At 38.6% G+C, this 19,144-nt stretch overlaps 1 protein-coding gene across 1 annotated transcript; it reads right to left on the bottom strand.

Moving 5' to 3' along the window:
* Positions 1-15,085: 15,085 nt before the first annotated feature.
* LOC108671545 lies at positions 15,086-18,798 on the bottom strand. The gene is made up of 2 exons (XM_018159102.2): positions 18,728-18,798; positions 15,086-16,688 (listed from the first exon to the last, which is right to left on the bottom strand). The coding sequence occupies exons 1-2, from the start codon at positions 18,743-18,745 to the stop codon at positions 15,369-15,371; spliced, it is 1,338 nt and encodes a 445-aa protein (XP_018014591.1). The 5' UTR covers positions 18,746-18,798; the 3' UTR covers positions 15,086-15,368.
* Between the last annotated feature and the right edge of the window lie 346 nt (positions 18,799-19,144).

Raw genomic sequence — 19,144 nt, 5'->3', positions numbered from 1 at the left:
ATCAGTATGCTAACAGGAGATCTTTTATTGGTTTATGCATATTTTTGTTCGATAAAAGCAATGAATTTTTTCACAGTTGAATCATTGCTAAGCATTTCTTGAAATTGTATATAAGGTTTATATATTTTCGCTTACTTGATCTTCGTCCTCACTTTATCGCCTATTTCAGGTTGCGTAAACATGTGACGGTTGAGGGGCATGACTTTATACTGCAAAGTATATATCAATCGTCACCTGAAATAAAATGACTCGCCAATCTTTGACGTAAGTTTAAGGTATATTTACTATAAGAATATAATGTCTGTCATCAGATCATCATAAGTTTTTCACATAGTACTATATTCAACGTTCGGATTCATTTTCACTTTCCAGTTATTTGTTCTGTACCCTTATTTTTCAAAGATTGGCAGCTAGCTCCCAATACCCTACTTGGGTCACAATTCAAGTTTGACATGGCTATGAATTTTTTAAAAGTAATTTCTATGACCATTTAATAGACATGACTCGGCCAATGTCTAAAACTATTTTTATTCATGGTCGCCTAGAGCTCCTTCACTTCAATCCTAAGATGATACCTTCTAAACGAATTGAATATAACATTTCATATCAAGACCTAGTTCTTTTATTAATCAACTATGTTATAAGAGTTAACTTATAATACATATTTTTTATTCAAGAATAAAACTGCACTAAATGTAATTCATGTGAAATGAAAAATCAGTTACAAAATATCTAAATATGCAACAATTATTTATTAAATTGTTATTAGCTTATCTCGCGTTTTACAGAAATTTCACATTTTATTTTTGTTCGTTTGAAGTTTGCCATTTCAAGCTGCTTAATTCGGATTTAAAATCTAAGGTGCGGTAATGATTTATGATCCTGTAGCCTTGCTTGGTCATTAGCAATAATTTAAAGTACCTCTGTATTTATCAGGTTCTAAACAAAAATCGTACCTCTTCTATTATCTTATCAACATTATTTCCTGGATACGCTTAACCGTTCTTTGCTGCTCAATAATTTTTACGATTTTCCTGATATGGAAATAACGACAGTCAGGCGTATTATTCAGTCAGACTGATGACTGATGCTTTTTTTGTGTCAGTCTCTGCCAGCAAATTCAATACCATATGAATTAAGGTGATCCTATTCAACATAAATTCAATGAATTCCAGAATTGTCGTTTCCGCTCTAGGTTTTTCATGTAGGTTTTTATCTTGGGGCCTTATAATCTCGTTCTGGGATGTGACCCACATCAATGACGGTGATACCCGTTCTAACTGGGCACGTGTACCGCCGTGTCAAGGTGAACGCTGGGTGCCTGTAAAGCCGCACACTCTGGCATTCACTGCTCAAAGTCCCCTAAAAACGCAAGTTCTGGAGTCTTCGTATTCTGCAGTATGTCTTAGTTCATCAAAATGTTTATGTAACAATATTTACATCGAAAGGTAAGATTCCCAACAATTGTTATACGTAAAATCCAATCCCCATCCCCAATAGATGGTCCAATATAGAAGCCTCAAATGTGTAGCGCTAATGGCTATGCTGGTAATATATTCCGTTGTAGATTTATTGAGTCATTTAGACTTCCATGTGGAGGAAGCATAAGGCCACCCATTACCCGTAATTAATTCTCACTGCAAATGTCAAGTTCAGTATACTGGTCTTTTTCATGCCAGCTTATCGTCGAGTCAGCTTCCTAATATGCGCCTTATTTATCGGAGTTGTCTAAGGACACTGGAGACGCAGTATGGTACTATATAGTCTTTATATTTTCTTGTAAAATATACGTATCTGATGCGTTGCTGATGATTGTACCTATTCTGTTCTTTATACATATTTGACTGTTTTAGGTATATTGTTCGTATACACCGATTTTAAAAGCGGGAGGATCAAGCTGAAACTCAAGAGGCTAATTCTTCAAACAATGGCTTCAGTTAATGATGTGCGTTTCAGCATATACGTATATTTCAGCGTCTCAACTTCGACTTCTCGACTCCGTTTCTTGCAACTTTACAAATCGATGTCGGGTCAATTGTACACTGGAATTAAAATAGTTGCTTGCTAACATTTCTAACCATTGAATGCAATTTTTACCTCAACTTGTATCTCCAGTAAAAAAATTTAGGCTCCTTAATTGCTGGCAAGAGAAAGTGAGCCGCGCTGCGCAACTCGCATCAACTGCAAAAAATGTCACCTCACGCCTCGTTGTAGCTAGTAACTGCCAAACGCGATTATATTGTATATGTTTGCATTAGATACTGTAAATTCTTATCGTGAATTCATCATGAGTATATGCCTCCAAGATATGATAACGAATTTTCGGAAAGCGTCTTTATAGAACATTACTTTAAAGAGACAATAATGGCTACTTCCAATAATGGCTGATCTTCATTAATTGTAAGATGGCAATAATTTTTACTGAACAATATTCTTGTGTAAATTATGCCAGACTTTTCTAGACGGAGCAGAAAAATGAATCGGAAATAAATCCGCATTTTCGTGACCCATCGCTTTGGCAAGCTGAACATAAATGATCCTTTTGATGATTGGGCGTTCGGAAATAATCGCGAAGATCAAATGTCGCCGCATGAGCTCGAAGTTCACACTCCATGCAGATGGTCATGCCGGTCTATTTGTGCGTGACGGGGTCTGCTCAAGTTATTATTTGGTCGTGTTTCGTGACAGGATTTATCCGACGTTAGGAGTTCACACCTGGGAGGTTTAGCGCTCTTTTTAGCGCATTTTCTCATTTATGGAAAAATGCACTATTGTGCTCGTCATGTCCGGCTGTCCGTCCGTCCGTTTGTTTGTCTGTCCGTCCGTCTGTCTGTCTGTCCGTTCGTCCGTGATTCACGTTTTCGTCGACGAGAAAATGCGCTCTCTGTCACTAACTGCAGTGAGTACTGAGTAATATTTTTTCATCATACACGAGACTTTAAAGTGCGACTCAATTAGTGTTTTTAAAATCAATTCGGTTATTTGAGTTGAAAATTGCATAAAATTACATAAAAACAATACTTAGTAGAAGAAAGACATGTAATAGATTTTCCTGCTTCAGCATCACACCATCGATCGAGCACACCAACGTATTTTTCACCCTATGCTTCAAGAAGCGGATGTAATTCTTGCCCATAATATATGATCAGGTGAATTTGTCAGCAGTTTTTCGAATTTGGTATTGTAAGCCCACTTCGCCATCATTCAGCCTGATGCGGCTATTTTGACTGCATATTATTTCAACAAGCCAGTGGCTTTAGACGTAGCGAGAGCTTCTTTACTCCATAAAAGCCAAAACAAACATGAATGTCACCGCTTCCTTCTGCCCATGAGCTGAGAGATGCTGACTTCAAATGCCACTTGAAAACATCACGGCGCACCTGTTTTCAAATAAAAAAACCTGAAGTAAAAATAATGTGGAATAATATGAGAAAAACGGACATGATTTCGAGTAAAAAAACTGGATATGATTCGGACCAAAGAGTAGCGATATAGATGTATTTTTCATATTTTTGTGTGTCTCGTTGCGTTCAAAAATTAATCAATTCAGATTTAGTCTCATAAGTTAAAAAATTCAATACACTATTAATGAGTTCAAATTCAAAATTAAACTAGAATAATGTACCAAGATTGAACTCTTATGAATTTAATTGGAGCTCAGAGTTAATTAGTTTTGTAATTAATATTCATTTTATGCCCGAATGATGCAGTTTATCCTGAAGTTCATTATCCATGAAGTCATTATCCTGAAGTTCCGATGCCTTGAACTCCATTTAATTTCGTCAGATAACCTGAGAATGGCCAGCGCCGCTCAGAAATCAGTTTATATCTCACGCAACTTTCACTTGCTGTGAAAGGCTTCTAAGGTTCGATCTTGGCATGATAATATGAATGCGACTGCAGGAGATTTTTCGGTATAAAATATTGAGAGAAGGACGAGGTGCGAGGTGACATTTCACGTCTCCCCGAGACAAATTCTTCTGCTGGAACATTTATTTTGCATATTTTTCAGCTGTGTGGATGACATGATATATTATCACATTATTTGCTAACATTTTATTTAATTAACTTGATGAAAATTTATACCTATTGCCTCATGTGTTACTATTTAAATTCCTTTCACTTGATGGTGCATTATGATTTTTGCAAAATTAGACATTTAGTTGAGAAGTTCAACATTTTTTTGCAGCTTGTTAGGATTTTAGTCCAGTTTTTAGAAAGCAACTCTTCATTGGAATATAAATTTGTAATTGAGACGGGTATACTTTCTTCACGTTTCGAATTAGAACAAAAGTGAAACAAGACTTGTTATTCTCTATTTTATTTTTAAACTAGCTGTCGGTTTTAAGTGCAGTTCTAGTTGAGATGCCATACCCTGGAAGTTGACTGGGCAGGCAGAGAGAGAAAGGCTGGACTTTCCTGCCTGCGTGTGCCATCTTGCCGGGCACGCTTGTTGTGCCCCTTATTGTTGTGCCCCTCCCAACGTCTGACCAATTGTGCCTTACCAAACGGCAAAACATATATGATTCACCTGATCGTTTTATATCGACCAACAATAACCCTGAAATGGTGATGAGCCGTTACAGGTAGTTTTGCTATGACAAAGTGTTGTTCAGTGACACGCTATTGTGTCATGACAGGTTGTTGTGTCATGACAGGTTGTTGTGTCATGATGCTGTTGTTGCTGTTTGTTTAAGAAGTAAATGTTCACAGAAGTATCAAGTTTTTTCCTGGACCTTTACGGATTGCCATCGTTAGGTGTTTAGACCGCTTCCATTTTCTGGAGACCCGGGCCAAACGCGATAGTTTGGCCCGATAGTTTGGGCAGGGTGGCCCAGTGGTTACAGTTCAGAGTACCAAGATTGGCGCAGAGAGGCGTGGGTTCGATCCCAGCTCTGTGCGCCAGTTTCTGGTCAGAATCGGCAAGGAGGCCGGGCGGTTAAGCGAAGAAAATTGGAAGCAGTGAGGAGTTGCGAATGTGAATTCACAAAACGAGTTCAAGCCCGCAACATGCTGTGGATGTTCTGCACTGTTAAGAATCGGCGACAGGCCTACGGCCTAATAAACGCTGAAACCGCTATTTTTATTATGTTGTTGTGTCATGACAGGTTGTTGTGGTGTGACATGTTGTTGTGTCATAACAGGTTGTTGTGCCGTAAAATTTTGTTGCACCGTGACAGGTTGTGACATTACTGGTTGTTGTGTCATGACATGTTGTTGTGGTGTGACATGTTGTTGTGTCATGACAGGTTGTTGTGCCGTGGCAGGTTGTTGTGCCGTGACAGGTTGTTGTGTCGTGACAGGTTGTTGTGCCGTGAAATTTTATAGTGCCGTGACAGGTTGTGACATTACAGGTTGTTGTGTCATGACAGGTTGTTGCGTCATGACAGGTTGTTGTGTCATGACAGGTTGTTGTGTCATGACAGGTTGTTGTGTCATGACAGGTTGTTGCGTCATAACAGGTTGTTGCGTTATGACAGGTTGTTGTGCCGTGACAGGTTGTTGTGTCGTGACAGGTTGTGACATTACAGGTTGTTGTGTCATGACAGGTTGTTGTGTCATGACAGGTTGTTGCGTCATGACAGGTTGTTGCGTCATGACAGGTTGTTGTGCCGTGACAGGTTGTAACATTACATGTTGTTGTGTCATGACAGGTTGTTGTGCTGTGATATGCTGCCGTGATATATTTAGGAAATTGTGAAGTAGTGTCACGGGTGCCGACAAGTTGGCCCCTTTAGCTAAGTGCTTGTTTAACTACGTCCAATTCTCATTTCACGAATCCTAATGAAATTCGTCGCGCTATAATTCCAGTTCAGATGCAGTATAGGGTTATCCTAATTGAGTTCACCGATAAATAATCTCAGACTTGCCCTAAAGAAAGCGAGACACTGCACGGAGGAACTACTCTCCAATTAAGTCTACGGAACCTGACCGTATCAAGTCGTTTTAAAGAACCATTCACTTTCACTGAGCTGTTGCTGATCGCTAAACTCTTAGCTGATATTACATAAGTTTGTTCGAGTTGCTCGAACGCCCTTGAAATTAAATATATATTGTGTCACTGTCTGTTATCTACTTGGAATTTTTCTCGTTAGGGTGGCAAAAACCATGTTCAAGCGCGTTACGCGAAATTTGAATCCATTTACTTGAATTCATTCAAATTAACTACGTACTTCAGTTTGCGTAATCATATACTTAATATTCATCCTTAATATCTGCATTCTGCACTCAAGAGATTTAGATTGTTTAACATCGCACTTTGCAGGTGCGCTTCTCATTTGAAGGAATTTAGTGAAGAGTGAAAACCTAAACTATTTAAAATTTTCTTCTTCAGCTTAGGCGCAATTTTTCTCTTATTACTTTCACTTCTCAAAGGGTAGCGCTCGTGTTTTCTGAGTTACGCCGTGCAAGACCTCAATTACATGTTAGTTGAGCGAAGGGACCACAGCTGACGACGATACTTTCTATTTCTCAGTTACAGGGTCAATATTGAAGTGTATTTATTACGCAGCTATCCTCTAAGCCTTGTTATCTTACTATAATGAGAATCAAAAACTTCTGCATGCCAATGTTGTGAGGTCATATTTGTGTGCTGCACACATAATAAAAGTGCAGTATTTTCATTACTCGACCTTAATAAATCAGAAATAAGGCAATGAGAATCAAACGTTTTGCATCGTTATTTCACTTCTCGAGCAGGTCTTGGATCCTCGGTGGCTTTAACGCCCCTTCGACAGACCACACATTAAGACTGAATTACACTTAGTAGCTGCGCTGTTCGTCGCCCACCTGGCTAGCCAAGTGAACGGGCGTTGCTACGCCACGTCCTAGGGATGCGGGCATCAAAGAGCCGAGTGAATGCACCCAGCCATCAGACACTGCCACGCCTCGGCATCGAGGTGCGGGCATCAAAGAGCCGAGTGAATGCACCCAGCCATCAGACACTGCCACGCCTCGGCATCGAGGTGCGGGCATCAAAGAGCCGAGTGAATGCACCCAGCCATCAGACACTGCCACGCCTCGGCATCGGGGTGCAGGCATCAAATACTCAAGATTCTGCACCCAGCAATCAATTTGCAAAATTAACATACGCTAATTAAATCGATATTCAATTAAATGTTTCTTTGAACGTATTTTCCACACACTGGTGGACGTGCATGTGGTTTCCTGCGATTGCAAATTTCTGCATGTCCTCACTTTCGTATCTAACTTGTGTGATTTCAAATTATGAATATACATTAATTATCACTACTTGTTATTCATCGCAGTTAGCTATTGATTGTTAGTTGCTCTCGACTTTTTCATGCGGTAAATTTTATCGGGGTTGAGAATTTGGCTCATGGAATGATACAAGATGTTTTCTTGCTCAAGGCAGATTATATGAAATTTAATTAGAATCAAATTCGCTACAGCTCTTGAACGCATGGAAGATGCTGTTTTTTTAGTTTTATTTTTAGACTTGTAAATATAAATGGTAATTTGTTCGGTGTCTGTGGAAACTATTTATGGGTGTCTTTTCGCAACTCTTTATCACTGAAGGTCGATTTCCATATTTGTATTCATTACTCGTCCCAAAGTGACATAAATGTTAGCAAGATTTGTACAAATGTTAGCAAGATTGTATAATACAACAAGATGTCTGCCTATTCAATGTAATGAATATTTCATGGAACTGAAGCTTTAGGTCACAACGAAATTCTCGAGTCATCAACAAGCATGGCGCACGTGTCTTGCACCACGCAAGCGTCTCGCGCTCCTCATCAAGTATTTTTTGCTGCTGGCATGAGCATCATACAGACACGTTGAGAGGTGTGCGCTGTGCATACCTCGAGCCTTGACACAGGCTGGACACCGCCCCTCTATGTAGTTCAGATTCGACTGATATGTGCGAAATGTACATGTCCCTCATTTCATTTCAATGGCAGCAATACGATATTCATTTTTATATTCAATCCCATGTAGAGGTCGACGGTAACAATTTTTATATATATAGTATCTAGTAATTAGTAATTTCGGCTCATAGTATCTGATAAAGATTAGATCTTATCCCAAAAGGAGTTGTATAGCCTATTTTGTATGAATGAGTTAATAAAACGAGCTGTTTCATTCGTGAACGATATAAAAATTTAAAATGAATGAAAAGACAAAGACTACCTAACAAAGTTGGAAAATAATATTTCAGAGACCATATCAATGGGCAGTTTGAAGAAGATTTCAGTTTTCAGTATTATTTAAAATAAAAATTTACGAGAATTTATTAATTAAAAGATTCTACAGTCGCTTGAACCGGAAGTTAAGGTGCAAAAATCTGTCTGTCTCCGAGAATCGCACTGCTCCGCGTGAATGCGCTTGCCTGAATGAGGTGGATGCGCGAGTAGATGGCGAGTGCGGTGACTCACGTGCGTCTCGTGGCTTATAAGTGCAGTGTTGAATAAGTAGTGTGACGTCAGACGTACTTACGACGATGCGCACTCGGCACAATCGTATTTAGAAACTGGAGTGGAAACTTGGAGTCTCTGTACTACCTAAAGAACGAATAGATCAGGAAATAATTTTATTACTATATTATAGCGAAATGGATGGAACTACGAATTATCCGCAAATAATATTGGTTATCCTGTAATTTTTCTTGAAACGCAAATTTTCCATTGATTTTTAAGCAAAGGAAATTTATCATGTTTCCGTTGAAAAAGTTTTGGGAACCAGCTCAATCATTAGTTAAAATTTTAAAGAAAACATGTATAATCGATAGCGTGTCCAACTTCACAAGAAAGATACAAATTTTCATATGCACGAGTAATATACCGTAAAATACTACCGATTAAAAATATCATAAGTATAAGAACTTCAAGCTCTGATACAAGATCAGACCTTATTTTAAAACGTCTTGCGATTCAAAAAAATCGTTAAACCTAAGATTACCTAATAATTGTGTCTGGGAGCAATTTAAAAATTTTACGAGTAGGTTCCACTTCTGGTGCCCCAGATTTAAGGATCTTGAAATCGAATGATATTTTCAACGCAAACCTTGTCTTAACAACCCTTGTGGGATTTATGCGCTAAAAATTGTTAACTGAGGGATTTTTTATGCGTCACTTGGCCCGTTTATATCTGGCTAATTTGGTATTTACTTTTTCCATGCCCATTTCTTCCTTTCATTGATTATTATACTTGTATTCCTGAAGTTCTGACCTGCAAGATGCGGCTGTTATCCAAGGCGTTTTCAATGAAGATGTTGTGAATTTACTTGGTATTTTCTTTGATTTCGAATTCGCGATTTATAAAAGTTTATTTCTTCTGAAAGTTTTTGAGGTATACTCCACACTGCCCAAATAAGGTAGTGAACACGGAAGTTTTTATGCGAGTTTACGTTCAGGAATTCGATTAGCCAATTTCGCTTCCGCGTTCATTCTCATATTTTCTTACAAGAACTGAAGAAGGAGCTTGTCTCCGAAACATGTTTTATTAATATCTGCTAACTTTCTCCGCAGCTGCAAACGTAATTCATTGCATACATGCATTGCATACATTTAGAGTGAACGCTTTAAACAGGCATCACAGGCCTTAAATGCTTTTAACAACATTATTGAGCTCGATTCTTGTAAGTAATCTATCAATATCACAGTTATCATGATAAGAGGTGGCTGCGTATTGTATAATTTAGAAGTGAAGGATGATTAAACTCATGGCGATATGTGGTCCACGCATACACGCTGTTTGTGCAGGCACTGTAGGGTGATGCATATTTTCGATCATTTTATGTAGCTATTAGGCAGTGAGGCACCTGCTCAATAGGTTCCTCTTTATGAAGAAAAAATCGGTAAAAATTTTACACTGATCGTGTTATAATATTTTGAGCTTGAAGCCTAGCTTTAAACAATTAAATTTAGATCGTAACTTGCACGAAATGGGCTGGTGAGTTTGGGCTTAGTAACATCTAAAAACATAAATTATGATTATGTTCTGCCTGTACAGTATGTGTATTCAAATAATGTGCTGCATATAGTATATAATATATGCCAAGGGCACGATGTAATTGAAAAAAAAATCCGTGAGTTTATTTTACAGTTTTAATCGTCATTCACGTTATAATTTGCTTCCATATCTACCTGTACAAGTATTAAGACGATACTATGACACTATGAATCATGACAACGCATTAGTCTAAGGTCAGATCGAATATCAATCACAGTTTGGATAAAATTAAGGTCCGGTATCTTATTGGCTTTACTTTTAACTCGGAACTTTGTTCATACTACAGAGATCTCATCCTTTAGTGGAGATCAAAACAATTCTAAATTTTGGATTGCGATCTATTTTGCCAATTTCCATTCATACAAACGATATAATCGTTTTGATTTACATGATATATTAGATTGGCTTTCGTTACCACCATTTGCTGGCTGACGTATACGAGAGATGCAAGGCTATCCGCCCATAACGACAGGGTTCGGTCATCCACGAATTGTCGAGACCTTGACTCAGTTTTCAGTATTGCCTTGGTCTCAAATGCATTACACAATTGAGTGATTTCAGTAAACGCTATTCACGACCATATGTATGCTTTTTGCAAACAATTACCGCAAAGTGGATGAACTTTGTCATTGGTGGCATTTTGAACAACGGCTTCTGTAATGCGCGCCTCGCCAGACTCAGTGATTGGCGTCAATAATCATTATTAATTATTAATCGTATCTGCATGTGGAGATTCCATACCACTAAATTTCAGGCGTCTATTCATATACCTCTGACATCACACGTTAATTGTGCTGTTCTATCACTCAGGATGTGTGCGCAAAGGCGCTTATTACGATGCCCGTATTGCATTGCTTTTTTTGATGCCGGCTGAAATGACATGAATAGTTCATGGGACAATTACGGCTGATTTATCAACGGTCAAGCTATTCACTAAGAGAGGACAGATTGAATAAAACTTTGTGTGCATTGGGTTTAGTGAGAACACCACATCACAAATTAATGAAGTGATATCACCAAAATTAAATTTAATAGAGAGTCCATGACCCAACTATGGACTGTGTAGTTTCCGCTATTACAGTCCTTTCATCAGGCATTACAATTGGGAGGCATGTAATATGTGCAAAGATATTGCAACATGAAGTATTGCCATAGTTTTCTGGGATGAAATCATACATATTTTATCATTTATCCGAGCATGTTCACTTCTCTGCAATGTGTACAGTCTGTGCACGATTATAAGAATGCTTCAAGTGTTCCCAACTACCGTAGTCTGGTGTATGATCATATTAGTGGGAATGGGCAATGACGAAAAACATCCCTAATTCTGTCAAGCTCACCATGGTTATTTTTGCATAACTCTCATATATTTTATATATCTCGCTATAACATTGATAGTTAATCCTGTTACTAGCATGTAGACTTATGTGTCTAGCTGTCGTTGGTATATAATGGCCGTGTTTTTCTATATACAAGCTGGTTCAGCGGAAGAACATCATTTATTCCCCCTTGCGCCATATAGAGCGGATGATACTTTAGGAGAGTGGATAATGGCTACTTTCCCAACTCGACGATGAAACATGTTGAGAAAGTTGAGAATTCTTTCAATGTATTTGGACAAAACTTTATAAAAACATAGAGAGCCCTGGTCATGCGTTCAGACGAACTGCAGCAGAAAGAAAATGATTGGAAAGGAAAATTTTCCGACCCGTTGACATTGGTCATGCAACTGCATGACCAATGTCATAATAATGAAGCTCAAAAGCTGGCTATATCCCAACAGATATTCTCATATTACTCCGGATGAAACTTTAATATTGGATATTATTAGAAAATAATCTGTAGACTCGCTTCAAATTCTTGTATCTTGCAACTGAGTTGATTAACTATTTTTCATTCCAAAGATATCAAAGACCAGTATTATCGCAGTGTCGACTGTTAATGAAGTTCTTGGGACACGAGGGATATGTGACCGAATCAAGAGAATGGGATTTGATGAAACAGCAACAGATAGTTTCAGGTTGCATAGAACATGCACACGTCTACAACAACAATTTCAGAGAGATGAAATGGCTTACATGCCGACACCGCATGTGCTGGAAATCATCACGGAGTTATTTTACTTGCTCTTGTTCCTGCTTAAAGGGTCCAGAAATTACGATATTCAAGCGCTTCAATAAAAATTGTACATAAAAATTAAAATAGAAATATGGATCAGACAATGTATAAGAACATACTGTCGAAAGCAAAGCCAGACAATTGCAAATTATGCAATTGTCTTATGCAATGCAATTTAAAAATTGCAAATAGGATCGAAATAAATGCTTTTATTCAGGATCAGCTTCATCATTCATCAGCCACTTTCAGTCATTATAACATTTTTAGGTGCAGCTCCTGTTGGTGGAATATTGGCACGCTATAGAGCTGCTGTTCATCGCTTAAAAGTCTTCAGTAAAATTGCAGCAAGAGGCGCTGCACAGACGGGAGAATAAAACAAAATGCGTACGAACAATGGAGAATAAAATAAAATTCTGCTGATTATTGTAAAGAACTACGGATAGATCATTGGAACAGAAACAAGTCATTGATTATGCATTAACACCCAAGGAAATGACTACTGACTCAAATTATTTGCTAATGACGCACGATATTACAGCAACATTTCCTTTTTTGACTTCACATTCCTTAATTTTGGCAACCTGTATAATATTTTTTTTTAATTTAAAATTGATTGAATTTATTTTCTACATTTGAGCGCATGCATGCTCCACTAAAATTTAGAGAAATGTTTTTCATATTGGATGCGCTAGACCTCCTTAGGCTACAGCATGCTTTTGTTATGCGTGAATTTTTACATTTCTTTTCATTTTAGTGCATGTCTATGTTTGTAAAAGATTTTAGTAGGTCAAAACGATGACCATCAGGACTGTTAGGGTCATTCATGCGATGAAGCGCCGATGAGGCAAAAGCAATATTGACTTTCACTCGAGCAGAAAGAAAGTGAGAAACGTAGCGTTTTTGCTTTGGATCATGAAGGTGGAGCTGCTTGTCGGTAACTCTTACTTAATTACTTATAACTATGAGGCTAAGAATAAGGCGTTGGTTGAGAACAAGCTTTCATTAGTTGCTTGCAAAGCCTGGTATGATTCCTCACCTTCAATATACCTATAACCTCCCGTACAGTTGTTTCGATTTTATTTCCATTGGATTCCGTAAACGGATATGGTGGAATAATAAAGAAGTAAATTGACATACATATACTAATATATCTCATAGAATATAACGAGTTGATAATCCACACATCGGCGTAAATTAACGAATCAGTTCCTCCACTCATCACAAAATCTTGGTGGCTCAATCAATTTTGCATGAATAGTTCTGTGCACAGTAATACGGCTATTTGAAAACGTTGTGTTGACCTGCACTGGCGAATTCGTTTCTGCAATTGTTGTTATGAAAGTTAATTGCTCGAGAACTAGTTTATTTGTATATGCACTAAAAAAGCTTATTATTATAAATGTAACTGTAAATCCGTCGAGGCATCAACCCAATCAAAACATGCCCTGATCGATAGATGAGATGGGTGGTGCTTGCAGCATAGTCTTAGGTTGATGCCCCTAACCTATCGCTGGTACGTGTTACCTGAGATGATTTTAAGGCATTAAGGCATGAGATTGATGAGAACAATCTCCGAATTTTCGGCACTGACTAGCTAGGACTTGATAGGGGGAAACCTTAGCAGTTGCCACACAACTTTTATCACTGGCGGCTAAACTAACGCTAAACATATTTTGAATCAATCGCTAAGCTTCTGCTTATTTTCTTTAATGTGGATTCACTCCAAGAAGCTTGTTTTCAGAGTTCTGTACTAATCTGAACAAACCCACACGAATCTACATTACTCGCCACATCGTCGTTGGAATGCGGAATATAATGACTTCATTTCCGTTGACTTGGTAGCTGCTAAAAGACAAAAAAAAAATACGGATCGCAAGCAAATACTTTGCAGAAAAAAATATATAGCTAGAGTGGTTATCAGTGCAGTCATTGGAAAAGTTTGAGAGTTATTATTAAAGTTCAAATTTTCTTTCTTTTTTGTTCTCCATGCAATCACACGTGCGCTAGACTGCTTACCGTAAACATTTGCTAGTATGCGGATAACGCAATTTTTCCTCACATGACTTTTTATCTATCAATCACCTCCAATGATGTTTAAAAGTTGTGCTCATGTGCTGGGTTGTTGGGAAATAAATGTTGCAAACTCGAATGATTATTGATTTATATCTTTTTGGAGGTGCCGTGGATGACCTCGACCTCGTAAACAGGTCAGGTGTCACACCTGGACATCCAGGACAATTATTGTAGGCAGGCGTCTCGAGTTCACGCTTGAAGGATCTTCAGCAATCACGAATTGTTTTTAAATAATTTTCGGTTAATTATTCTTAATTTTAATTTTTAATTTTCCGGAAATGTATTTAAGGAGAGATTGTGAAGTTCTAGGATTTTTATTATCCGTTAAATATTATTCTAAATTGAAAAACTCAACGATCGTTCCAATTTATTTTGAACATTGTGTTTTATTCTGATAGAATGAGTGCATGAATTAGAATTTACCTTTATGGCACTCACTGCTCTTGAAAGTTACCATGTTAATTTGCCCTTAATATTCCAAAGTGGCACATAAGGCGAGAATTGAACAGGACGGAGGCCACGGTGCCTGTTTAACACGATGACCTTTAGCGCCGCTTTCTAGTGGCCAATGTTATTCCCTCTGACCGAAATGCTGCATCCATGCAAGGCACGATTGTGAATCATCTACATGAGAGTAAACAAAGTTTTTCTTCCGAATCTGCATCGCCGAAATGGAAATTCTTACTATGGTGCGTTAGGACTAACCATGTATTGATAATAACTATCTTTGCTGTGGTATCGTTCCGATTCATGGAGTGAATGAATTTAAATGATACCAACTGACAGTAATTGTACTTTGCTCTCGAGGCCCTTGTATAACTTAAGGCGCGATTGTGGCCTTTTTATAAGCTGTTAACTGATATTCAGGCAATCGCTGAAGTTTGCGATTGATAATTGGGTAGGTCAAACAAAAACAAACAATAAATACGAATGTATTCTACTCTGAGACAAACACAAATCCAAAGCTTCATTTTAAAACATGAAGCTATGATATAATCACGTTCATTTCCTGTTGTGAAAGCTGACTAGCTGCATTTTTTTCTGCTGTGATGAATTTTAGTCGTAAAAATTTTTATATTCGTTGAAATTATTTAATAAATTTGAAAGAGAATTTCGCAAGGGAGATCGACTTTTAACAGGCGTAAAATGAAACTGTACATTTAAATAAACTTACAATTAATGTCAAGTTATTGTGTTCTTAATTACCCGAGTTGCGGAACGGCGTATCTGAGCGCCGGTCTCACGGCCTCTTCGCTTTTGGCTTCAATTTCCACGCGTCCATCATCGACCTCAACCTCGAAGTTACGTGAACCTGCGGCGAAACGCGTGCCGCGTGAACTAAACGTGCTCCTGCCTTGAGCTCCTCCGTTGGCAAAGTCAGCATTGCCTTGGAATGAAGGCAAAGGAACTCCGACAGCGCCAAAGCCGTTGGCAGTAGCCTCTGGCTGTGCTGCATCAAAACCTGCGGCGCCGTTGAAATTGGATTGTGACTGTGCCGCATCAAAACCGCCCGCGCCGTTGAAATTGGATTGTGACTGTCCAGCATCAAAACCACCCGCACCGTTGAAATTAGATTGTGACTGTCCAGCATCAAAACCTGCGGCGCCATTGAAATTTGACTGTGACTGTCCAGCATCAAAACCGGCGGCGCCGTTGAAGGTTGCCTGAGGTTGTGTAGCTGACAAGGGCACTCCAACGTTGCCGGCTCCATGAGCAGGACCTAGAGTAAGCTCAACGGATGATTCGAAAGAGTCGTCTCCTTTAAGAGGGCGAATGGCTTGGCTGTAAGCAGTTTCAAGATCGAGACCTCCAGGAAGCTGTGGGTTTTCGCCTTCCTTGACCTTGACGTAGTAGACCTCAGGATCAGCGTCTGGGAAGACTGGAGCTGAGATCACACCACTTTCAGCGCTCTCATCTTCAAGAACATAGACAACCGTCTTCTTTTGTGGCGGGGGAACGATGTGGGGGCGTTGGGCCTTGGCAGGGCGTGAGCGAACAAAGATGATGTTGTAGTCGAGTTGTGGCTCAGGAATAATAGCGGGATCGATCGACTTGGGTTCGGGCTCTTCATCATTTCGGCCGAAGACGAAGATGTTGCGGTTAATTTTGGGAATCACGCATCTGGTTCCGTGACGAAGTTGACCAGCAGGGCATGGGGCAGTTGTCAGTAAAATTTCATCAGATTCGTGGCTATCGAAGCCATCATCATCGACCTGTACCCTGAATTGGGCGTTTCCTCCTACGCTCACATGTTGGACAGTAGGCTGTTGAGCGGTTCTGGCAGCTGTAGAAGCAACTCCAGCTTGTGAGGTAGCAAAGTTACCAACTCCTTGCAAACTGAGGACATTTTCTCGGCTGTCAAAGTTGTCATCGTCCAATTTGACTGTGAAAGTTTGTCCAGCGTTGCTGCTGAGCTGACGAGCGGCACTGTGGAGGTTAACGCTGTTCTGTGGACGGCGGATGATGTACCGATTTTGTGGGACGGGGACGGCAAGAGTCACCGCCGTTAGACATAATACAATCTGAGGGAAGAAAAAGACATATGTTAAATTCTAAAAATAGTTTACTTATAATGATTTAATATTCAGCGTAATATGTGTCAGTTGCAACGTGTTCTCGATGTTATAAGTTAAACAAAATTTCATTTTTGCCTACATTTAATATTTTGACCCTATATTCCATTCATTTCAATACAGAAGTAATTTTTAAATACGTTCTTTATATCTGTTACTATCGAATTTCTGTCATGCTATAATTGCCGCACAGCCTGCAAGTGTTATGGCATTAAATTATTTCAAGTCGTGTATTCATCTCTGTTCTCATTGATACTCGCTGAAACGAGTAAAGCTGATGAAAATTTGTGCTTTCATTCTTGGCAAGCTATTTGTATACTGTTGGTCTTCTTATGCAAATCACTATTACCACTGTCGATCGTCAAAGGTGGACCAGTTTTTACTTCCTTCTGCTAGGTTAAGCAATAAAAAAGTCGGGCTAGCGACCGAAAGTAAAAGTTTGCCCTTAATGGCCGCGATGTGGCTGGGAGCAAGGGAGTCGCCTCTCAGTGCAGCTAGAATTGGTGTGGCCTTATAACGCAGGAAAATTTATCAATTTCCAACCTTTCAAGAATTATTGGAACTCAATTAATTCATAAAAAAAATTATCATTATTTAATGACTTCAAATTTAATGACTTCAACGAATATCAGTAAAATTAAATGATCCAAAATTTAGCAATCCCTGACATAACTGAAATTACATACCATCCTAAGAATTTTAATGAAAGATTCATAAATTAATTGAACAGTAAAAGCTCAAGCTGCCTTGATATTACAGTGCATAGTCTACGTAGTCTGAAAACTCGAGCAAAAACATAACTTTTACTGTGAGGTCAGCGCGGCGATATGGGCGTGGAGTGTTCAAGTGAACCATGACCGCCTGCCTATGACCATCACTTCATTTCACTCAGAGATATTAATGGGGTCAAATTGTCCAGAAAATGATACACTTTCTTCGCGTAGCACTGATACGCCTTTTTTGTGAGTGTATCAGGATGACTCACACAAAAGCCGAATGTGCATCGCCATTTGAGCAATTTCATTAATTTCTCTCAGTGTTCCTCGCTCATCACTTCGAGTGCAACAGTTTCTTTCTCTGTCGCTCCAGCAAATTCTGAAGCTTCTTCAGAGGTTATTTCGAATACATCAGTTAAGCCAAGCAGCATGTGGTTGGAAGAGCTTGGATCACTGAAATTTTGCTTCAAATAACCTTTTGAATCTCTCTAAGTATTATTGAATCAATTATTAGATTTTAAAATTGCAGAAAATAATAAGAAATCCAATAACATCCTAACTATCAGCAAAAACACATCTATTTTCATTTGTTGGATGAGGTACTAAGATTTTAATATAAATTGACAGTTGATTTATTGTGTGGTTTATGAAACTCGAATTAAATATAAAAAATATAGGGTCCGTCTCGTCGCAGAACATATGTAGCTTTTCAAAACAAGAAATAAGTATGGAATTCGAAAAGCAAATAATGCAGTTTATATTTTCATTTCCATGCCATACAATGCTGGATATGAATTTTCAATAGCAATCTACCTTGGTTTATATGAGCTTATAGTGTTGAATTTATCATGAGCTGAAAATATCTTGCTTCTCCAAATTGTGTCTTAACGTAATGCTCGCAATAGAATAATTTCGCTGCGTATTGCGTTTAAACATAACAAATTGCAGCACATTGGAGTTGAATCATCAATAATATTTTATCTAATTATCAGCAAGTCATTTGAGGAACAGTAAATTCCTAATGTAATCTTGAAATCACCACTCAAGCTCTTAGTTCTACATTTATTCTCTTACTTATTTCTGATACAGACCATCCGGTTGAACCTTTTGTACTTCCATTAAACCACTTGCACTCACGCCTCATCTACAACACTGGTAGATACTTATTTCAGATTCACTAAATATTTTTGCCTAACCCAAACGATATCACTTCTCTGGATCACTGGTGAAATATATTACATAGATGTATCGATTTAATCGATCGCCACTCACCAGAGCCGTCAATTTCATGTTGACAGTGCCGAGGGTGTCCGACGAATGAGGGTAGAGCCCGCGTACCCTTCTTTATATATGGCCTCTCTCTTCTGCATGACGCGACTACAGCACCGGGCAAATCTTGCTGGTCGATTTTCTTTGGTGGTTGTGCCCTTCCTATATCCTTCTCATTAGCCTATGCTTTATTTTCAGCTGTTACTTTTTTCTCAGTCAATGATGACTTCGGAAGAGATTTCTCTTAAGTTTGCCGCTGACTCTTTCTAAAGGCCCGTTTTTCAATCCTTGATAGCAATAGCTTTCAGACCTAGTCATACTTATTTGTGTGATAAATGACTTGATAAACGAAGAAAAATGTGCTCGTTCTTCCCTAAACTCTGAGATCTTGAAAAGCGATGGGTTATTTTCATCAACCAT

Source organism: Hyalella azteca, unplaced genomic scaffold, assembly GCF_000764305.2.
Source record: "Hyalella azteca isolate HAZT.00-mixed unplaced genomic scaffold, Hazt_2.0.2 contig12860, whole genome shotgun sequence".
In the NCBI taxonomy this organism is placed as follows: domain Eukaryota; kingdom Metazoa; phylum Arthropoda; class Malacostraca; order Amphipoda; family Hyalellidae; genus Hyalella; species Hyalella azteca.
This window is presented reverse-complemented; position numbering and strand designations above follow the sequence as displayed.